General features: G+C 37.6%; 1 protein-coding gene across 2 annotated transcripts in view; it reads right to left on the minus strand.

The window, feature by feature from the left end:
• atm (ATM serine/threonine kinase) overlaps window positions 1–18745 on the minus strand; it is a 74285-nt gene continuing 55540 nt past the window's right edge. For both annotated transcript variants that reach the window (XM_082180601.1, XM_082180600.1), the window contains 18 exons: window positions 17534–17768; window positions 16158–16328; window positions 15920–16039; window positions 13946–14163; window positions 13648–13855; window positions 13420–13548; window positions 13190–13330; window positions 12464–12602; window positions 11048–11130; window positions 10804–10944; window positions 9037–9153; window positions 6920–7069; window positions 6597–6762; window positions 5018–5104; window positions 4817–4931; window positions 4555–4618; window positions 4321–4466; window positions 1–2414 (listed from right to left, as the gene is read on the minus strand). In XM_082180601.1, coding sequence (XP_082036727.1) covers window positions 2234–2414; window positions 4321–4466; window positions 4555–4618; window positions 4817–4931; window positions 5018–5104; window positions 6597–6762; window positions 6920–7069; window positions 9037–9153; window positions 10804–10944; window positions 11048–11130; window positions 12464–12602; window positions 13190–13330; window positions 13420–13548; window positions 13648–13855; window positions 13946–14163; window positions 15920–16039; window positions 16158–16328; window positions 17534–17768 — 2611 coding nt within the window. In that variant the 3' untranslated portion in view covers window positions 1–2233. The remainder of the gene's footprint in view (window positions 2415–4320; window positions 4467–4554; window positions 4619–4816; window positions 4932–5017; window positions 5105–6596; window positions 6763–6919; window positions 7070–9036; window positions 9154–10803; window positions 10945–11047; window positions 11131–12463; window positions 12603–13189; window positions 13331–13419; window positions 13549–13647; window positions 13856–13945; window positions 14164–15919; window positions 16040–16157; window positions 16329–17533; window positions 17769–18745) is intronic.

The raw sequence follows: 18745 nt of genomic DNA on the forward strand, positions 1-18745 counted from the left end.
TACATGTATATGGCTAATTAATGATTATTTATTATTAAAATCGATATTTAATTGGATATTTCTACTCACTACTCTAGAAAGTTTTAGACAGATTTGAATTGAACCGCTTTAGTCTGGAAAATCTGAAAGGTAACTGGAATAAATGCAAATGTCCACAAGCTTCCATGCCTCGATTCTTTCCTCAATCTCACATTAGTGTTTTGAGTGCAGTGCTCGACTCTCTGTGGATGAGCTCATATTCAGTCCAGGAAATGCTGAACACTGCCAGAAACAAGCAGGTCAAACTCCATTAACAAGATCTTCCGTCATTTATGACACATGTTTTTCACTGTTATACGGTAGGGGGCGCTGTTACAGATCTTCTGAAAGAGTACAGCATCTCCAGATCCAAAAACAAGTGACGATGATGATCTGCGTAAACTAGATGGGGCTTATAGAAGTTGCATACGCACAAGTAAGCTAACGTGAGCGTCAAACATTCAACAGCATATAAATCAAAACTGCCAGATGTTACCGAATTAAATATCGACCAGGACGAGGCCATTACAATTTTGTGAATATGATGAATATGAGGAGTTAAATGTTTAATAATTTGTCAGGTGATGGTAACTTAGTAGTCGAACTGAACTGGTACTCCAAAGTTTGTATGTTTTTCAGTACTTTCCAATATCCCACTTTATCCCCCACAACCATGGTTTTTAGGTGGGACAACTTTGGAGTAATGCCTCCAGAGATCCTCCATATGGACTGTCTCTGTAGTGTTGTATTGTATTCCATAAATAGCTTTGGATAAATCATTGGCTAAATAATTACTAATATCAACTTGGGAAAATCAGTAGAACTAGCTAGATTTTCAGATTGCGTTTTTTGTTTCTAGGGTTTTGTGGTCAGTTTTTGAGGAGTTGCGCGCACACACACACACACACACACACACACGCACACGCACACGCACACACACACTGAAGTCGTTTTGTGAGTTATGTAACAGCCTCTCGGCAACTGTTTTAAAGCATGTTTGCCTCATGAAGCCACTAATGAACCTCAAGCATCTCTAATGATTGTGCAGCTCAACTGCGGTCCTTCCACTGACTCTTTATAACTTCATTAACTGCACCCACACACTGATTAATGAAGCAGAGATTGTACAGTATGTGGTTAAGTCTCATGGGATACTGTAGTAGGTGTACAGTAGAGACAGTATGAGGTTATCAGGGGTACAAATCTGCTTCTATCGCCAGACATGCAGTGCCTTACGAAAGTTTGGAAACACTCTAGGTTTCAAAGTGGACAATATCAGCATGAATTCTTATTTCTTGGCTTGTATTACATTGTGAAGGATATTTAGGAGCTATGATAGTGATCAGTGTTGAGTACAAGGTTAAATAAATGTTTGAAAATGATTAACAGTTGAAAACATTAATTAGATAAGTAATCAGTTACATTACTTTAATAAAGTCATTGAAATAGGTACACTACGTATTACATTTTAAACAGGGTAACTTGTAATCTGTAACCTATTACATTTCCAAAGTAACCTCCCCAACACTGCTGAAATCATATTTCTGCGCTAACATTACAATGTTTTCCGAAAACCCTTTAAATAACAGTATATTGTTGATGGAAATGGTTTCTTTCATTGGAAATAAACTGGTTGTGCTTGTATCAGAAATACAATGTATAAAAGCTACAGTAAAAACCTGATTTTTGAGAGTTACATTGCAATATTTTACAGTAAAACTGTAACTATATGGTAAAGTTGGTTAGCAATACAGTTAATAATTTCCTTTAAAATAAATATATTTAAAAATACCCATAGCTTTACATTAAATATTAAAATGTTCTGTTTATCACCTTATTTACAGTATGGTGACCGTATATTTGAGTATTTTATGTACATGTTTTTGTAATTTATTATTTTGTAATATTGTTTTTGTTTAAATTTGTTCATGTTGTGTTTCTCTTTTTTGTGTGAGCAACACTTCATGTTCTTATTACCTATTAGTAATACCTATAAATAGTTTTAATATATAACGCCCCATTTATACTGTGTGAAAAAAAACGTATTATAAAACATGTTGTTTGAAAACCTTTGATCGAGATTTAACCAAATGCAATTCCACATGTTAAAATCAAAAATGTGTTTTAAACTGAAATGATTGAGAGCTTAACAGTTTAACCGTGATTTATTACTGTACTGTGAACATGAACCAAACTTTGATAGAATCAAAACGTGTCAGACCCAGGCCTGCCATCCGGGGAAGAGGCGGCTGAGGTTTTTGGGGTCCATCGCCTGCTGAATGAGGAGGTTTACCTGGCCACCCACACTGAGCACCGTCCCGTCCTCAACACCCTTTAGCTTCTCCTGCAGGCGCAGTAACACTCGCTCCGCCACTTTATTAAAGCTCTGACTGTCACTGCACAAACACACAACACACAATCACTGCTTTGCTGCAGGAATCCAAAGCGCCATGTAAATAATCCTGACTGTTAGAAACATGGCTTTGCACTGGAGAAATGTGTACATCACCTGTATTTTCACTTAAAACCTTTATTCAGATTAGGGTGTGAGTGACTTACCAACTCTATACTGCCGTACAAAGGTAAAATACTGGAACTACACCAGTACTGAGGTAAACGGATATACAGTCAGACCAACATTCATTCAGACACCTTTAACATTTCTCACATTATCACAGTTTATTCGCTACAGTTTAGAAAATGGTAATAAATATGACAAGAACTCAGTTGATATTTCACTGGTTTTGTCCATTCTTCTGTTAGACTGTGTCGCAGATGAATTATGTTGAATATCTGTCAGATGTTAAATTTAACTACACAATTAGATAATACCAGTTTAGCTCAACCGATCCCCAAGCAATGCTTCATTTTCTTCAGTCTGTGTGTATAAAGGTCGCAAAAATAAAGGTAAAAATGATCAGGTCAAAGTGTCTGAATAATTTTTGGTCCCAAATTTTAATAAATTTTACTGGTAGTCACTGTATGAAGAATGTTTGGGTATACTATGTCACAGTTTACTTTATTTTGCTCTCCTCACTTACATAAATGAATTATAGTGTCCTGCACACACTAGTAAAAAAATATCACAAATTATATCTGGTGTCTGAATAATTTTTGGTTTGACTGTATTTAGCAGTTATAGCCAAATCCTGTCATTGCGCAGATCATAATTTAAGAGACCCAATTGTAACAATTAGCACATTTACGAGACATTGTATATTTCATATTTGATATGGAAAAATCCTCTAAATTACTAACATGATCAAAACTTGCTGAAAATCCTATTGTGTAAAATCGACTATATGCCGTCTGATTAATAGTTATTTGTTTAACAAGTAAAAGCAAGTCTTTTGCTGTGAAATCTTAACTGTTTTTTTATAGTAGTAAATGTAAATAACTTTTATATTGTTAGTAATATTTCAAGATGAACACATACTGGACTGAAGCAACTCGAAGTTGACTTTATTATCCATACATCATTGTTTCGAAAACATTTCTAAATGTATCAAATATGATAAATCAGGTTTTTAATGAATGCTTATTTGTACAATCATCATTGCATTACATATGTTTTTCCCTCCACAATAAAAACTACAAGGCTTTGATCATAAAAGACAAACAGGAGTGCAACATTCTCGAAAAACAATAAGCAGCAATTACTGCAGTCTTCAACATGGCTGTGTTTACGATTAGAAATGTCAAACAAATTTCGCCTACGTAGGCGATTGTAGACCGTAGCCCGAATCTGTATCTGTGTGCATGAGACTGTCTGAAAACCGGCAGAATTCACAGTTGTGTAGTAATAAGAGAAACATTATGCAGAAGTATTGTTATGTGTGTTTGTCCGAGCCTGCAGTTGCTGTGTGACGCGCGTTCGCTGCGGGCGTATCGTGACGAGCTGGACGCGCTCCGAGAAAAGACCGTTAAAATCGATTCCCTATTTTCGTTTTCGAAACTTGTGTTGGTTGGTCCGATCGATTGTGCAATCGATTTTCGAACGTAAAGTGACAGACCTAGTGGTCGCACCAGTGTGACCTCTTACATTTACATTTATGCATTTGGCAGACGCTTTTATCCAATACTTGCGTTATCCTATACATTTATACATAGGCATGTGCAATCCCCTGGGATCGAACCCACAACCTTGCGTTGTTAACGCAATGCTCTTACCACTGAGCTACAGGAAACCTCTAACAAAGTTCAGTCGCACCGGCAAGAAAAAAGGATGAAAATGCGACCGCATCTGACGAACAGGACGTGGAACCGAACACCGGACTCTTAAGTGTGTGAAACGAGTGTTACCTGGCCTTGCGATGCGTGTCGATCTCGTCTGCGCCCGGCGTGGGGTTGAGCGTGGCATTGAGCTCCGCCTGCTCATCGTGCTGCTGCAGGTAGAAGGCCTTCAGAGGGTTCATGGTCCAGTCAAACAGAGGGTCGTACAGCAACACCTGCACACACACACACAAAATCAAACATTACTTTACAGACGAATGACACCTGTCAGTGTGTGAGATGGGATAAATTAATCTTGTTTACCTCCACAATGGTCAACAGGGCTTCCTGAGAACTCCTCATAACTTCCATTGTTTTCTCACAACATCTAAAAAAAAGATAATAATTGTTCAGTTCCTTTCACAGAAATGGATTATAATGTCACAAAACATCAAGATTTCCATTTTGGTGTTTTTACACTTGATTCATTTCAGTTATAGGTTTCAGAGTAGGTTTAGAGTTGCCAAAACCCGGTTTAGATCCGGTTCAGTGGGTTCAAATGTGAGAACACCTCCTTAAGACTGACCTCCGGAAGACACCCTCCACCCCTGTGATGCCCATCCCATCCACGATGTCCCGAGACAGTCTGAAGGGAACCGTCTCAGGGGTGGGCAAGATTTTACCCTGCTCAAACGCAACACCTGTGCGGAGAGACGACGAAGGCGAAAATGTAAAACACGAAAAGAGCCAAGACCTTCTGAAGCGTTAGTTTTCAGTGTACACATACCAAGGTCAATGTGGACCAGTTCTGCAGTCTGTTCATCAATGAGAATGTTCTGAATGTGCCGATCGCCCAGGCCGACGATGTAACCCACTGTCAGACACAAGACACATCACTACTTTCACATGACTGTCTATGAAATTCAGGGAATAATATTGTTTTAAAGGGGTTCGGAAAATCTGAGGCCAGATCTCTGTTCTGTCCCGCAGAAATTAACTTTTCCATTAATATTGGAACGGTATTGATTTCCAGGGGGATCTTTTTTTTTTTTTTTTTACCTTTGTAAATATCTAATTAAATGTATCCGTGTTGCCTTTTACGTCAAATAGGACTACATACATTTAACCAAGTACTTAAATCTATCAGAATACTACAGACCATTATCAATAAAATGTTATCAACATTAACAAATGCCATCTTTACAGCTAAGGTAGAACAGAAGCTGCATCTGACATAGCATTTATGTTTATTACACAGACCAGGGTTCGTACAGATACTGTAAAATGAAATTCCAGGACTTTTCAAGCACTTCTTATTTGGTTTTCAAGGGATCACACTTATCAAATAATATCTTTAGTGTTTTTTTAAGGATTTTTTTAAACTCAAATTACAGATATAAGGTATCCAAAATACAACTTACAACGTATTTAATGTACGAGAACATTTATAATGGCTATTATTGTTCAATAAATACTATTTTATATTATAATGTTGGCGTACCGTATCGAGAAAAGGTCTGATGGGGGTTTATGACACGGGCTGCAGTGTTCATTTTGCGTGAAAAGATTGCATTTGTGTGTTTTTTTTCCGAAAAAATTTGTCATGCACTTTTCAAGTCCCTCTTCGTAAATATGGCTGTTTTCCAGGACTTAAAACACCTTGTACAAACCCTGAGAGTTACTCAAAGGTGGTGATTATTATTGTAGTAGTAGTGAGTATTATTAATGTCATTTAATAAAATACATTTAAAAAAATGTTTTTCAAGAAATGGCACGTCATATTCTTGCTACACAGACATTTATATATTTGTTTATTGCTTTTTACACATTAGAACACTTCACAGTAGTTATTTTAATAGCATGTGAAACAAAACTAGGAATAAATTATGTACAGAAAGTGATACGATAGCATTCCCCATCACTGAATCGGTCCATGACTTCAATGAATCCTTTACTTATATCGTATCTGCACTTTGTTGTTTATGATGAGAGAATCTACGGGACAGCAGCATTTAGTCAGTGAGCAATGAACAAAACCCCAGTGTTTTCAGCGGTGACTCAGACTGGCCTCTGCATTCATAAACTCAACAGAAACGTCTGTGATTGGATTTAATGCTCAATGCTGCATCTAAATGTCATGTCGCAATCAACATTTTCATTCATTTCATGACAGGCTGTATTAGATTTATTTAGAAATTGTAGAGGCGCATTTTCTGCCCCCTTATCTTGAATTTGGAGACCATTTTTGCTCATTTTGGGTGTATTTTGCCCCAAGCCCCCGTTATTTTCCGACCCTGCATGTCAGCAATAATCAGTTTATGGTCAAATGGAAAACTTGTGAGTAATGATGTTGTGTGTATGAGTACCGATAGAAGAGGTGGCCACACTGCGAGTGTACGCTAGCTGTCTCTCCAGCCACACCGCAGGATCTAGGAAGCGCTCCATGCAAAAGTATCGGAATACTGGCCGGAATTTCTGGCACACCTCTGTGAAAGCCTGAAGTTTGTCATCGAATTCCAGCCTTTGAGCCTCCTACATCATCACAACGAGAACATGAGTCAAATATTTCACAAATAATCGTTTTTTTTAAAGACGATCCCTAATATTACAAACAAAAAGGTCATAGGAAAATGCCTGTAAGAATGAATTAGCAGGATGACAAATGAAATAAGGCAATAAAATCCAGTACCATCATTTTCTTGCGACAGGACATGTTGGCCCAGTCTTGTGGGCGGAAGCGTTTGTGTGCCCCCTTCTGTGGGTCCACCAGGAACTCTCCAATGGGCACAGTACCAGAACACCACTCCAAAACACCACTGCGCTGGGAAAACGGCACCACCTGGTACAAACACATGGCTCAGTGTTGATAAAGTCATATTTACATATTCATTACAGCTCTAAAAGCTATTTTACTTGACCCAGTAAGCACACACATTGTCAATTCGTGCATTAAATCGTGTATTCAAATCGTTTAATGCACAGCTAGCCGTGGGTTAACCTGCTTATATCATCGTTAATAAGTTAAAGCTGCTATTGATGTTTGCAGCGCAATATTTGACTAGAAGGGTAAAAATGATGTGTGTTTTTTTTTGCCTTTCAGTTATTGCTCATTAGATCTAGCATTCTGCCCACTTTAAATCAGACATAGAGATGAAGCAGTGTGGCAAGATTACTTTTATTTGATTTATAGCATCTATTTGCATTAATTATTGAGAGAGAGAGAGAGAGAGAGAGAGATGTGTGTGAATTACCTTTATCTGTGCAGCATCTCTCTTCTACCAATGAAGCTGTGAGTTTAATTACTTCAAAAACAGCGACGCTACCCCCTCATCGCTTATAAATATAATGTAGCAATTCAGAAGCAAAGCTGTTTTATTCATAAAAGCCACAGGGCAATGTTGATAAGATTCTGTGCTTCTGAATGTTTCTCCGTGTGCGAGTGTGATTCAATGAAAACAGTGCATTAATATAGAACGGTGATTAAACTGACTGGAACTACCTGTGCAATAAAGTCCCCCTGTGGAGAAAATCAAGCTTTTAATGTTGTTTATATGTCTTAAGTGTTAAATGTTTTTAATATGTTTTAAGACAAACCATGTGCAAATTTATAAGTCAACACCATTGCTGAGTATTTTCTCTTGAGTATTGTCTCAAAAAACGCTGTTTGAAATCGCTGGTGTTTCTGACGTCACAAACTACCTTGTAACCAATCAGATCAACGTGTGATCGTCAGCGAGTGGATCTCTGAGCTGGTGTGTGTGAGTGGAGGCGGGGCTCATTTGTATATTCATAGAACCGCGTATAATAAATAAGGCAAGGGTGTAGAGTTACATTCAAGCTATTTTAAGGCATGAATAATTTTTTTTCAAGAAAAAAAACTTTTAAAGGGGTGGTTGAATATGATTTCACTTTTCTATCTTTAGTTAGTGCGTAATGTTGATGTTTAAGCATAAACACAACATCTGCAAAGTTACAACGCTCAAAGTTCAAAGCAAAGGGAGATATTTTCTTTTAAATAAATTGCTTTTTAAGGACTACAACAAACGGCTGGTAGGGACTACACGACATTCCTGCCCGGTTTAGTGACATCACTAACCCTAAAATGTACATAAACCCCGCCCCTGAACACGATTTAAAGATTATCAAGACAGAATATGCTAATCAATGACTAGAAGATAACTACACATATGCTACATAAATTCACCAACTAACCATTTTGAAATGTTGTCTACATGTCACTTCTTCTTGAGTTTCTCCATCTTTCTGACTTCGGTTTGAACATAAAAGGCTAAAAGTTTTTGAAATTTTCAGTGCATGTCTGTGTGAGGTAAAAGGACACGAGCTGTTGTAGCTCCGCCCCCTGTGACGGGAGCAGCAGCTCATTTGCATTTAAAGGAACAGACACAAAAACAGTGCGTTTTTGCTCACCCTCAAAAAGTGACAAATTTAACATGCTATATAAAAATATCTGTGGGGTATTTTGAGCTAAAACTTCACATACACACTCTGGGGACATCAAAGACTTATTTTACATCTTGGAAAAAGGGTATTATACCACCACTTTAAATATGTAATTTTGGTGATCAAAGATGAGTTTTAAGGGATAAAATTACTGACTACAGGGGGACTTTAAAAGATTTTAATGCGCAACGTGTATTCAGACAGACCATGGTATTACGTTTTTAAGTGTATGCACAAAGTTTAAATCACAGACATCATCAAAACGTCTGCTGAATACTGTTAATGAATGTTTTAGTTAATGAAACCAGATGTGCTATCAGGATAGTGTATGAAAGGTGTCTTTACTTTGTAACGGCGGATGTTGAGCTTCCTCTTGCGGGTTTCTGCGTTGCGCTGGAGAAGAGTGGAGCACATATGAAAGACCTGCTGCATCACTGCGTCCTGCCGCAGATCATCCTGACCCTGTGTCAGAACACATTACCTCACTTCAGATTCAGTTATTAACAACACTGACTGGCAAACCTACACAAGTTTTAAACAAGTAGTAAGAAGATTAAGACATGTGCAAGCGATTTTGGCAGATTTTGTCCCCACTCTGTATCTAAAACAAGCAAAGGGGTCTCCAGGATTTTAGTGTCCAAATACTTGAAAGAAGAAAAGAAAAGAAAAAAACACAAAACAACTAAGTGAAATAAATAAGAAATCAGCTTTTTGACTGGATGTTGTTATTAAAGGCACACTATGCAGTTTCCGTTTTTCTCAAACAGCGACCCCTAGAGTCACTGTGGAGTACTTGTATTTAACGTTACTGTCGTAAATACCACTCACGCAGAGCCGTCTCTGCACTCTTCCAACCGCGCTTTCTTCGTCAACTCTGCCATGATTCACGTCTGAAATGCGTGATAGTGTCTTCCATAGAGTCAGGGTTTCTGCAGGTTTCAGTAAGTCAAATTTAAGACCTTTTTAAGACATTTTAAGACCATAAAGATTGAAACGACGCATTATCCAAGTTAGATAGATAGTTACCTCGGGATCATTAGAGTATCTATCTATCTAGGATTATCTGAGGCACTTTTTGTTTACGTAAACATTAAAATACCATTAAAAATGATGGCCAGATTTTAAAAGTGTGTCTTGCAACATGTTATCTACTAACATGTACAAGTTCAAATAAAGTTTTGACAAAAAAGGTTTTATACAAAGATAAACCTCATATTTCAGCCTTTAAATTTTTTTTTTTATATAAAAAGAATGAGTCAAAAAAGATAAATTACTGACATTTACACATTAGCTTATATTTATTAGTAGTGTTTGGGTGCACCCCCATCCTTCATGTTGACTGAGCTTTCAATGTTGTTAAGGAAAGGGGTGATTGGTTGGTTCCTGTCACATGACCTGCGGTGCGTTTGCGGCATTCTGAAAAGTTTAGATTTTTTCATCTCGTTGCGCCTGGTAAAAAAAATGTGCGCGTCGCTTCAATTATGAGCGCGCTTGCCGCGTGCCTACATTTGAACAAACTTGAGCACGCAAAAGACGCGATATGTGAACGGCCTCTGGCGAGCTAGCTCAAGCCACGAGGTATTGGAGCACGCGAGCGACGTGTTGGAGACCCCTGCTCTAGGGCTCCGCTTTGTAGGCTACAACTCGATACTTTTTTGCTACTTTGTAATAACTTTCTGTGGCCAGCGTTTCTGGAAATGAACGAGGGTAAACACTTTTTTAGACCTGACTAAATGAAATTTAAGACCTAGGATGAAAATCTGGCCGTTTTTCCTGAACTTAAATTTAAAGTTCAGAATTTTAGACTTTTTAAGACCCCGCGGAAACCCTGATAGAGGCTGCTTCTTATGTTGTTGGTGTATGTGACATCGTGCCGTAAAACGTTGTGATTCTGGCGAGATTTGGCAGGGCGCCACCTCGAAAACCTGCATTGCTGGTTTTGCCAGCAGCGTCTCCCCCTGCTTTGCTATCGGGATGATTCGCCCTACTACGAGTTCGTTTACCATCGAAATGATTTCGAAGCTGTTATACTAAGGTACAAATCTTGCATAGTGTGCCTTTAAGAAAAAAGAAAAACTCTGAAGAGGTGATGGTGTTCTTGGATAACCAGACCTTGACTAGCTGTCTCCTGCTCTTGCCGTCTGAACCCACACAGTCGATTATTTTGGGTAGGTTGACACCTCCAGCAAGGTGAAAGTGAGGTTTGAATGACCTGACAGTCACAAGGTCTTCATATTTGCCTGATGGGTCCACCTGAAAGAAATGGCCACATACACAACAACAAACTCAAGTAACCACATCACAGAGCACAGGCTTCTCTGACAAAAAAGAAGATCTTTCAGTGATCATATGTCACCTTGATGTCCATGGTGGGAATGACAACATCATTGAGGTCTTTGATTTGCATGATGGGTTGTTCTGGTGGAATAGGTATGGCTTCTGCACAGAAAAGACAATCATATTTAACAATAAACGGTCTGTAGTCAGAATATAACATTTATAACGTTGACCATTTTGACTTTAGTCTATAAGAACCACTTGCCTGAAAGTCACCATGAAATCAAAATGTACAATTCTTGTTTTTTATGGAATATTACAATATATATATATATATATATATATATATATATATATATATATATATATACACACACATTTTTTTTATACATGCACATCTTTTAAAAAAAAAAATGTATTCAAGTTCCTCATAATCTTTAATCAAAATAACTTCCCCGCCCTCTTGCAGCTCATCTCTTCTCTTCTCTGATGATGTGTTTACTGGCGTGAGGGCGAAGCAACCTGTCACTCACATGAGATCCACCAATAGCAAACCACAACAATCCAATAGATTTCCAATGGACCAAATCAAGTCCCGCTTGTTCGAGAAGCATATGTCACGATGCAAGAAAAGACTATTTCGTTTCTTACCTATTTTAACAGCATGTTAAGCACAATCCTGTAGTGTTATTGCACCCTATTAGTGTAAAACTCTGATAGGAACCATACAATAATATTGCTAATTAAATAACTACTAATTAGTAAATTACCTGGTGCTTTTATCCAAAATGACTTAAAGTACAGGTAGTACAAATTTTGTGGGTGAAAAATGGATCTTAAAACAATTATAAAAATGTGTAACAAATGGTCAGTAAAAGCAAGTGCCTAATCCTAAAAAAAAATATTAGTCCATTTTAGGACATTATATATTGTTTTTTAAATATGCAGTTTTTGCAATCATATTAAAATTGTAGACATGTCTAAAGGTTTAGTTTTAAACCATGATGTGTGTCTTTTTTTCCCTTTTTTTGGGCAATAAACACTAAATACTAACATAAACTAAATAAATAGATACAAATTATAATTACAATGTTTAAATAAAAATGTCAAGGAGGGTAACAATATTGACTCACATTAATATCAACACTTTCACAACATTGTGAGAATAAGAGTGGCCAGAATATTCACTTGGGTTTAGAATAACATAAAGGTTTAAATGTTGGTGAACTAATAAGTTATCATCCCTTAGTAGAGGCTAGTTAGTTTGACAAGGGCTCTGACATTAATAAACTAATACTTCTCATATATTAACCCTCTGGGGTGTTTTTAGGGTTAAAAAAGAAAAAAACATTTGTGCAAACATTTGAACAGCAATTAAATTACTTTTTACTTTCTAAAATGAAACACTGAATTTGTACTTTAAGTGCAAACTGACTTGCGTTATAATGGGAATAGACAGGAAGTGAATCTCATCAGATGGTTGACTTTTACTCACTCTTTTCAGTTTTATGGCGACTGGCGTCCATGTATGCCAACGTGATGTAGGCATTGCAAAGTGTCTCAATGTCTTTGACCATCTTGGGTCTCTTTTTACGAACCACGTCAATGATCTTTCGAGCGACCTCGGCCCGTTCCTACAGACCAACACATGTCATTAAGGTTTTAGTAACAAAAAGGTTAGTCAGGACACAACGCTACTGTAAAATTAGATTTCTACATAGTATGTTTCCATGTTTTATTAACAGTTCATATTAGTATTGTGTATTTAGCATGGTAACTTAGTTTCCAAATATTTCCACAACTTACAAACTTTATTGTATTATGAAAAACTAGTTTGGGACTGCCATTTAATAGCCTTCCCTTATACTGTTATTCATCAGAGTTAGTGAAATTCTTACAGTTTATGTGTCTGTTAAATAAAGTGGGACGGTACGTACGTGTGTGTGTGTGTGTGTGTGTGTGTGTGTGTGTGTGTGTGTGTGTGTGTGTGTGTGTGTGTGTCAACTATTTTTGAGAAATAAATAATTCAAATTCCTGAAAATTTAGGTCACGGCTTAATGACAATGGGAAAATGTGCGTCCCATGGCCAAACCAGTTGGAAACCACTGATTTAGACTTTATAGCTAGACATGAAAAACTCCTAGAGTCTTCTCAAAACAAATGTTTAGCCAATGCAGCCAAAACGTAAAAGACTTATGATTATGTCTTCTGTGTTTTATACCAAGTCCAGAGGTGAAGGTTGGCGGGCACTGCTCTTGGATAGACGACTGCGAGAGAAACTCTCATCCTTGTTGGCGTTGACCAGTGCCAAAATGATGAAGAGAGTGTGGTGGGGGTGGTCAGTGGATGACTGACAGATCAGCTGATGACAGAACACATGTCAGTTGTGCGTCTATGGTAGATTTCACTTGTGAGGTTCAAATTCTGAATAAAAATAAAGGAAAATGTTACCTGGTTCAGAACATGATGGAAGCCCACGTCCTGTGAGGTCATGGAACTGGATACTTTAGTGCCCATCCGAGCAGCCAACTGGTACATCAGGGGCAGGAACTTATGTGATGGGATTTTCTTTACACCACTCTAATAAAAGCACAAACACAAATTACAACACAGAATCTTGACCGTATTTAGAGACTTTCATCTCTGCTTCCTCTGTACTTCTAGGAGATGTTGTCATACCTTCATCATGTCATTCACGGTCTTGACATCTGCATTCTCCAGCCAGAGGGAGGCCAGTCTGAAGACCCAGGTGTCATGTTCTTCTCCCAGCTCCAGGCACTGAATGTAGTTCTCCACGGCCTTGAGAAGGAAGCGGTTGCGGTCGGTCTGTAGGTTAGCCAATGCCTTGACGTCCAGCTCTAGTTCTCTCTGAACTTTCACTGTGTATCTACACATGAAAAAAAGACGTGTTTAACACTTCGTATATATGTGTCACTGGTGAGCAAAAGATTTCTAAAAAAGGTAGTTTCATGCTCACCTGTTGTTGCCGACCTTCCTCTCCCGCATCAGGTCCACTTCCTCCTTGGCCTTCTCCAGGAGAGCATGCTTGTTCTCAAACTCGGATGACTTCATGTAGTTTTCGATGCTCTGGTACTGTGCGTCAGAAAAACGGGCCAGCGAAAGGAAAGCCTGGGTCTTCTGGCTCTGGAGTTTAGCGTCTGAATCTCCACAGTGGTCCTCAATGACCTCCACAGCCTATCCAACAACAACACATTATTAATACAAACACAAAGGCTATGGTACCATGGTATGACCATGGCACTTCGATATACTGTAGTGCTGCATGATTTGGGTAAAAAAAAATCTAATTTAGATTTGTCTTATAAAAATTGTGATATAAAATGTGATTTAAAAAAAATCCAGGTTTGCTGTGCTTGTTTGTATTTGTATTTGGATACAATTTTGTGGTTTTATATTAATATGGCAATAATAATAATAATTTATTTAATTATTATTATTACTAAATAAAAATATAAAAATGTCTGAATAAAACAAAATAAAAACAAAGATTCATACTGTTATATTTCAACTGTAAAAAAATATTTGAGAAATATAATATAATAATAAAAATTATCGTGTAAAAACAAATTGCCGCACATACATTTATACATTTATTAAAAGCACATACATTTATTTCATTAAATTGCAGCCTTTGCGATTTGATAATCACACTCCACTTCACTATGGTGATCCGCATTAGATATTGATGGTGTATTGGCCAAACCTGTTCTTACGGTTCGCAACCTAGGGGTTCCCTTCGATTCCACACTCCTTCACTTCACACATTTCTTCTCTCACCAATTTGTCCTTTCTTCATCTCCACAACATTGCCAGGCTGTGTTCTATGCTTAGCTCCACTGATGCTGAAACCTTTGTTCATGCATTCGTTACATCACGTCTTGATTCCTGCAATGCTCTTTTTTCGCTCTTCCCAATAATTTAATCAATAGGCTCCAGAACATTCATAATTCTGCTTTAATGGATCTCCCCTTTTCCAAACAGTGTTCTCATTTCACCCCATCCTCCGCAATCTACACTGGCTGTCTGTTTCCTATCAAATCCAATATAAATTCCTCCTCATCATTTTTAAAGCTCTCCACTGTCACTCTACAATATATTTATGATCTCCGTCACCCCTACTCCCCACGTCGCTCGCTTATGTCCTCCAGTAAGGGTTCTCTTGGTTCTGATATGATTGTAAAGCGCTTTGGGTGTACAGTAGTACATATGAAAGCGCTATATAAATGCCTCATTCATTCATTCATTCTCTTGTTACAGGTTATCTCCGTCACCCCTACTCCCCACGTCGCTCGCTTATGTCCTCCAGTAAGGGTTCTCTTGTTACACCTTGCTTTAAGCTGTCAATATTTGGAGGTAGGCGTTCAGTGTTGCCGCTCCCAAATTGTAGAATTGTACAATCGCTCCGGGATATCTCCAATATCCCTGACTTCAAGAGAACTGAAAACCCACATCACTGTAAAAAATCTAACCTCCCCAAATCAAAATTTTCAAGTGACTGGTCAATACAACAATAGAAAAATACAACAAAATTTTTCAATTGGCCCAAGTGAAATTCTGTAAATTATCAAATTAAATTTACAGAATTTCACTTGGGCCAATTGAAACATTTAGATGTGACCAGTCACTTTATTGTTGTATTTTTCCATTGTTGTATTGTAAAGCGTCCTTGAATTGGCAGAAAGACGCTATATAAAATAAATATTATTATTATTATTATTATTATAATATCGGGTTTTTGGTTTTATTTTGATTAAACATGCAGCCCTACTTTGTTATTTACCATTGTACAGAATTGTGTTATAAAGCTTATTCTATATGAATATCATATGCAATGGCACAAGAAAAGAAATAGTGCACAATTAGACTACTTCTACGTCACTGAATTCCTTTTATTTCCCATCATGCCTTGCAGAATATATGAGCACTTTACCCTCTCCAGATATTTCTCCAGTATGACAGCAGGGCTCTCCAGACAGGATTCAGCCAGCCAGCTTCCACACAGTCTCAAACACTCAGAATACACCGGCACCACAGCAGGGTTCACACACACCTGCTCACACAAAGACGTTCTGTGTTATTCAGCAGATATGCGAGTCCTTGGCACATTTGGCATTATCTACACCTGTGAAAGGGACTATAGAAGCCACCTTAAACACACTTCAACTCACCAGATCCTCTAGTTTTTGGATCATCTGTTTGAGCAGCCCCAGAGCCAGCCCGTGTTCCTTCTTCACCCAGAACACCTGAGCCTCCTCCAGCTGGCAGGCCCATGAGCGGCTGCCGACGCCACCACTGACCAGGCTGTGCTGCTTCATGTGGAAAACGGCTCGCTCGGCCAGCTAGAACAACATATGCATGACATATGCCTTTGCATTATATAAGAAAATACCATAAAAGGGGCATTTTATGTCATGACAGAGCACAAACACACTTTTCAGGTTAAATATTTCACAATAAGTTTGTTAGGTATTAATATATGAAGCAAAAGTCTTATAGTTCAAAATAATGATTGATTTATACAACTATAGGTATACCCAAGATTACCCGGATACATACAGTGCACTCATGTTACTCAATTCGGACTTTTTTCTCGCAATTGCGAGTTTATATTTCTTTATATCATGCAGTTCTGAGATAATAAGTCAGAATTGTGAGATAAAAAGTCGCAATTACCTTTTTTATTTTGTGGCGGAAACAAGTTTCCATCGACATCGGTGTTTATACAGAATCTGAACTATAACCTTTTACCCCAGTACTTCTGTGATCATTTGAATTATTGTAACACAAAAATGATGATACTGTGTGGTTAAAAAGACTGTGTGGCCGCAGATCTGAATCAGTGTGATCGTAGTTGTCAAAGGTTTAATAGACTCAGCCGAATCGTTGTCATATAGGAATAAGATCGTGTGGGTGTTTGAATCGAGATCACGATCTTTTAACGATTAATTGTGCCGCTCTATCACCCAGGGATAAATTAAACATTTATATATAATACATCCTACTTTACCTGCATACATACAGTATACTCATGTAAAGCAATATATGGTATATTAAATCTTTGCTACCTGATCGTTTATATCGTATCAAAATGTGAATTGTTTATTGCTCAGCTCTATATATAAAGCTGGACATATAACCAAATTTATCCACACATATACGGTACACTTTATAATATATACATATATATATAGCTAATCTACCAGATTTATATTAGACAGGAATTATCGGCCAGCTCTTTATATAAACTTGGATGTCCAACTTTATCTGCATACATACAGTATACTTGTGTAGGGCATGTATTATGTGTACTATATAGCAAACTACTTGCTTGTATCGTCACAAAATGTAAACTATATTATTGCCCAGATCTGCTAAAAGTGACTTTAAGGCATTAAGATGTTATAAGCATTAACATCATGATTTTCTGTTTAAAACAATGTGTATTGTGAAAAATGCTATACCAATTCATTTGACTTGTTCATTTGATAATATAATGCACTTCACCAATGACACATGAGTCTGGCTAACTGACACACAGACAGACCTGTGTGTTTCCTGCAGAGCGAGCCAGCTTGCACAGCTCCATCAGGTGGGAGGAATAGGCAGAAAGCAGGTATTTCTTCTTCTCTGGGTCCGTCTCTGAGGAAATCAGTGTTTCCTGTATGGAGGAGCGCAAGGCTAAGACGGGCTCCACCAGACTGAAATCACTGTCGTTTAGGAGATCCGAGTGCTGTTGCCACTTCCTGTAGACTTCATTGAGGCTGGAGTCACTTACAGGCCTGGCAAGAACAGAAACATACTATATATTAATATACAGTCATACAGTCATATACACTCATTTCTTGTCTTTGGATCTATAATAATAAAAAATAAAATAAAATAAAAAGAGTAATCACTTATTTTACCTTTTTTTAAGGAAAAAAGTAATTAATTACTTAATCGTGCATTACACCCAACACTGCAGCTATGTATGTGTAATATCAGGTTATTTTTTAACATTAAGGGTCAAAGCACTTCCAGATCTCACAAAAAGGAGTAAAGTTCTTGCATTAACATGGGGTTGCTTTAAATAAATAAAAACTGCATCTGCTTTGTAAAACAGATTTTTCAAGATTGTTTATGTCTATATAAAAAACTAAAATGATCCGTTTGAATTTCCATTCATATCAATAAGACTCAATACTTCTTTTGTTGATCCCTGAGGGGAAATTAAAGTGTTAACAGAAAGAACAAGACACAAAACTAAATAAACAATACAATCAATACTCACAATAACTCAAGAATATTTATCATTACAGAGTACCATGCAAAGAGCTAATTATCATAGTAAACTCAAAAACACCTCCACTCACACACAGACAAACTTACGCTCTTATATTGCATTATACCTTAACCGCCAAACATATGCCACTCGGGTTCTTAGTCCAAGCCAAAAAATAGTTTTATAGTTTTTGTTAATGATAATGATAATAACCCTGTGCAGAAGTATATCAGATACTCAGTTCTTGCTCAGTTCTGCTGGCAAGCTGATCACTTGAACCTAACATCACATGTGACTAACGACTACATACTAGGGGTTGTACCGACTAGTCGATTAGTCGACTAGTCGACCTTAATGCAATGCCGTGACGCTTTAAGCTTGACGTCGACTAGTCGCGTTGATCATGTGACACTATGATTGTCACCATCAAGTGTGTGGAAATACTTCACTAAAGATGAAGCTTGTAAAAATGTCACTTGGAAAGTAAGTCTGTCC

Source organism: Leuciscus leuciscus, assembly GCF_965113295.1.
Source record: "Leuciscus leuciscus genome assembly, chromosome: 9".
In the NCBI taxonomy this organism is placed as follows: Eukaryota; Metazoa; Chordata; class Actinopteri; order Cypriniformes; family Leuciscidae; genus Leuciscus; species Leuciscus leuciscus.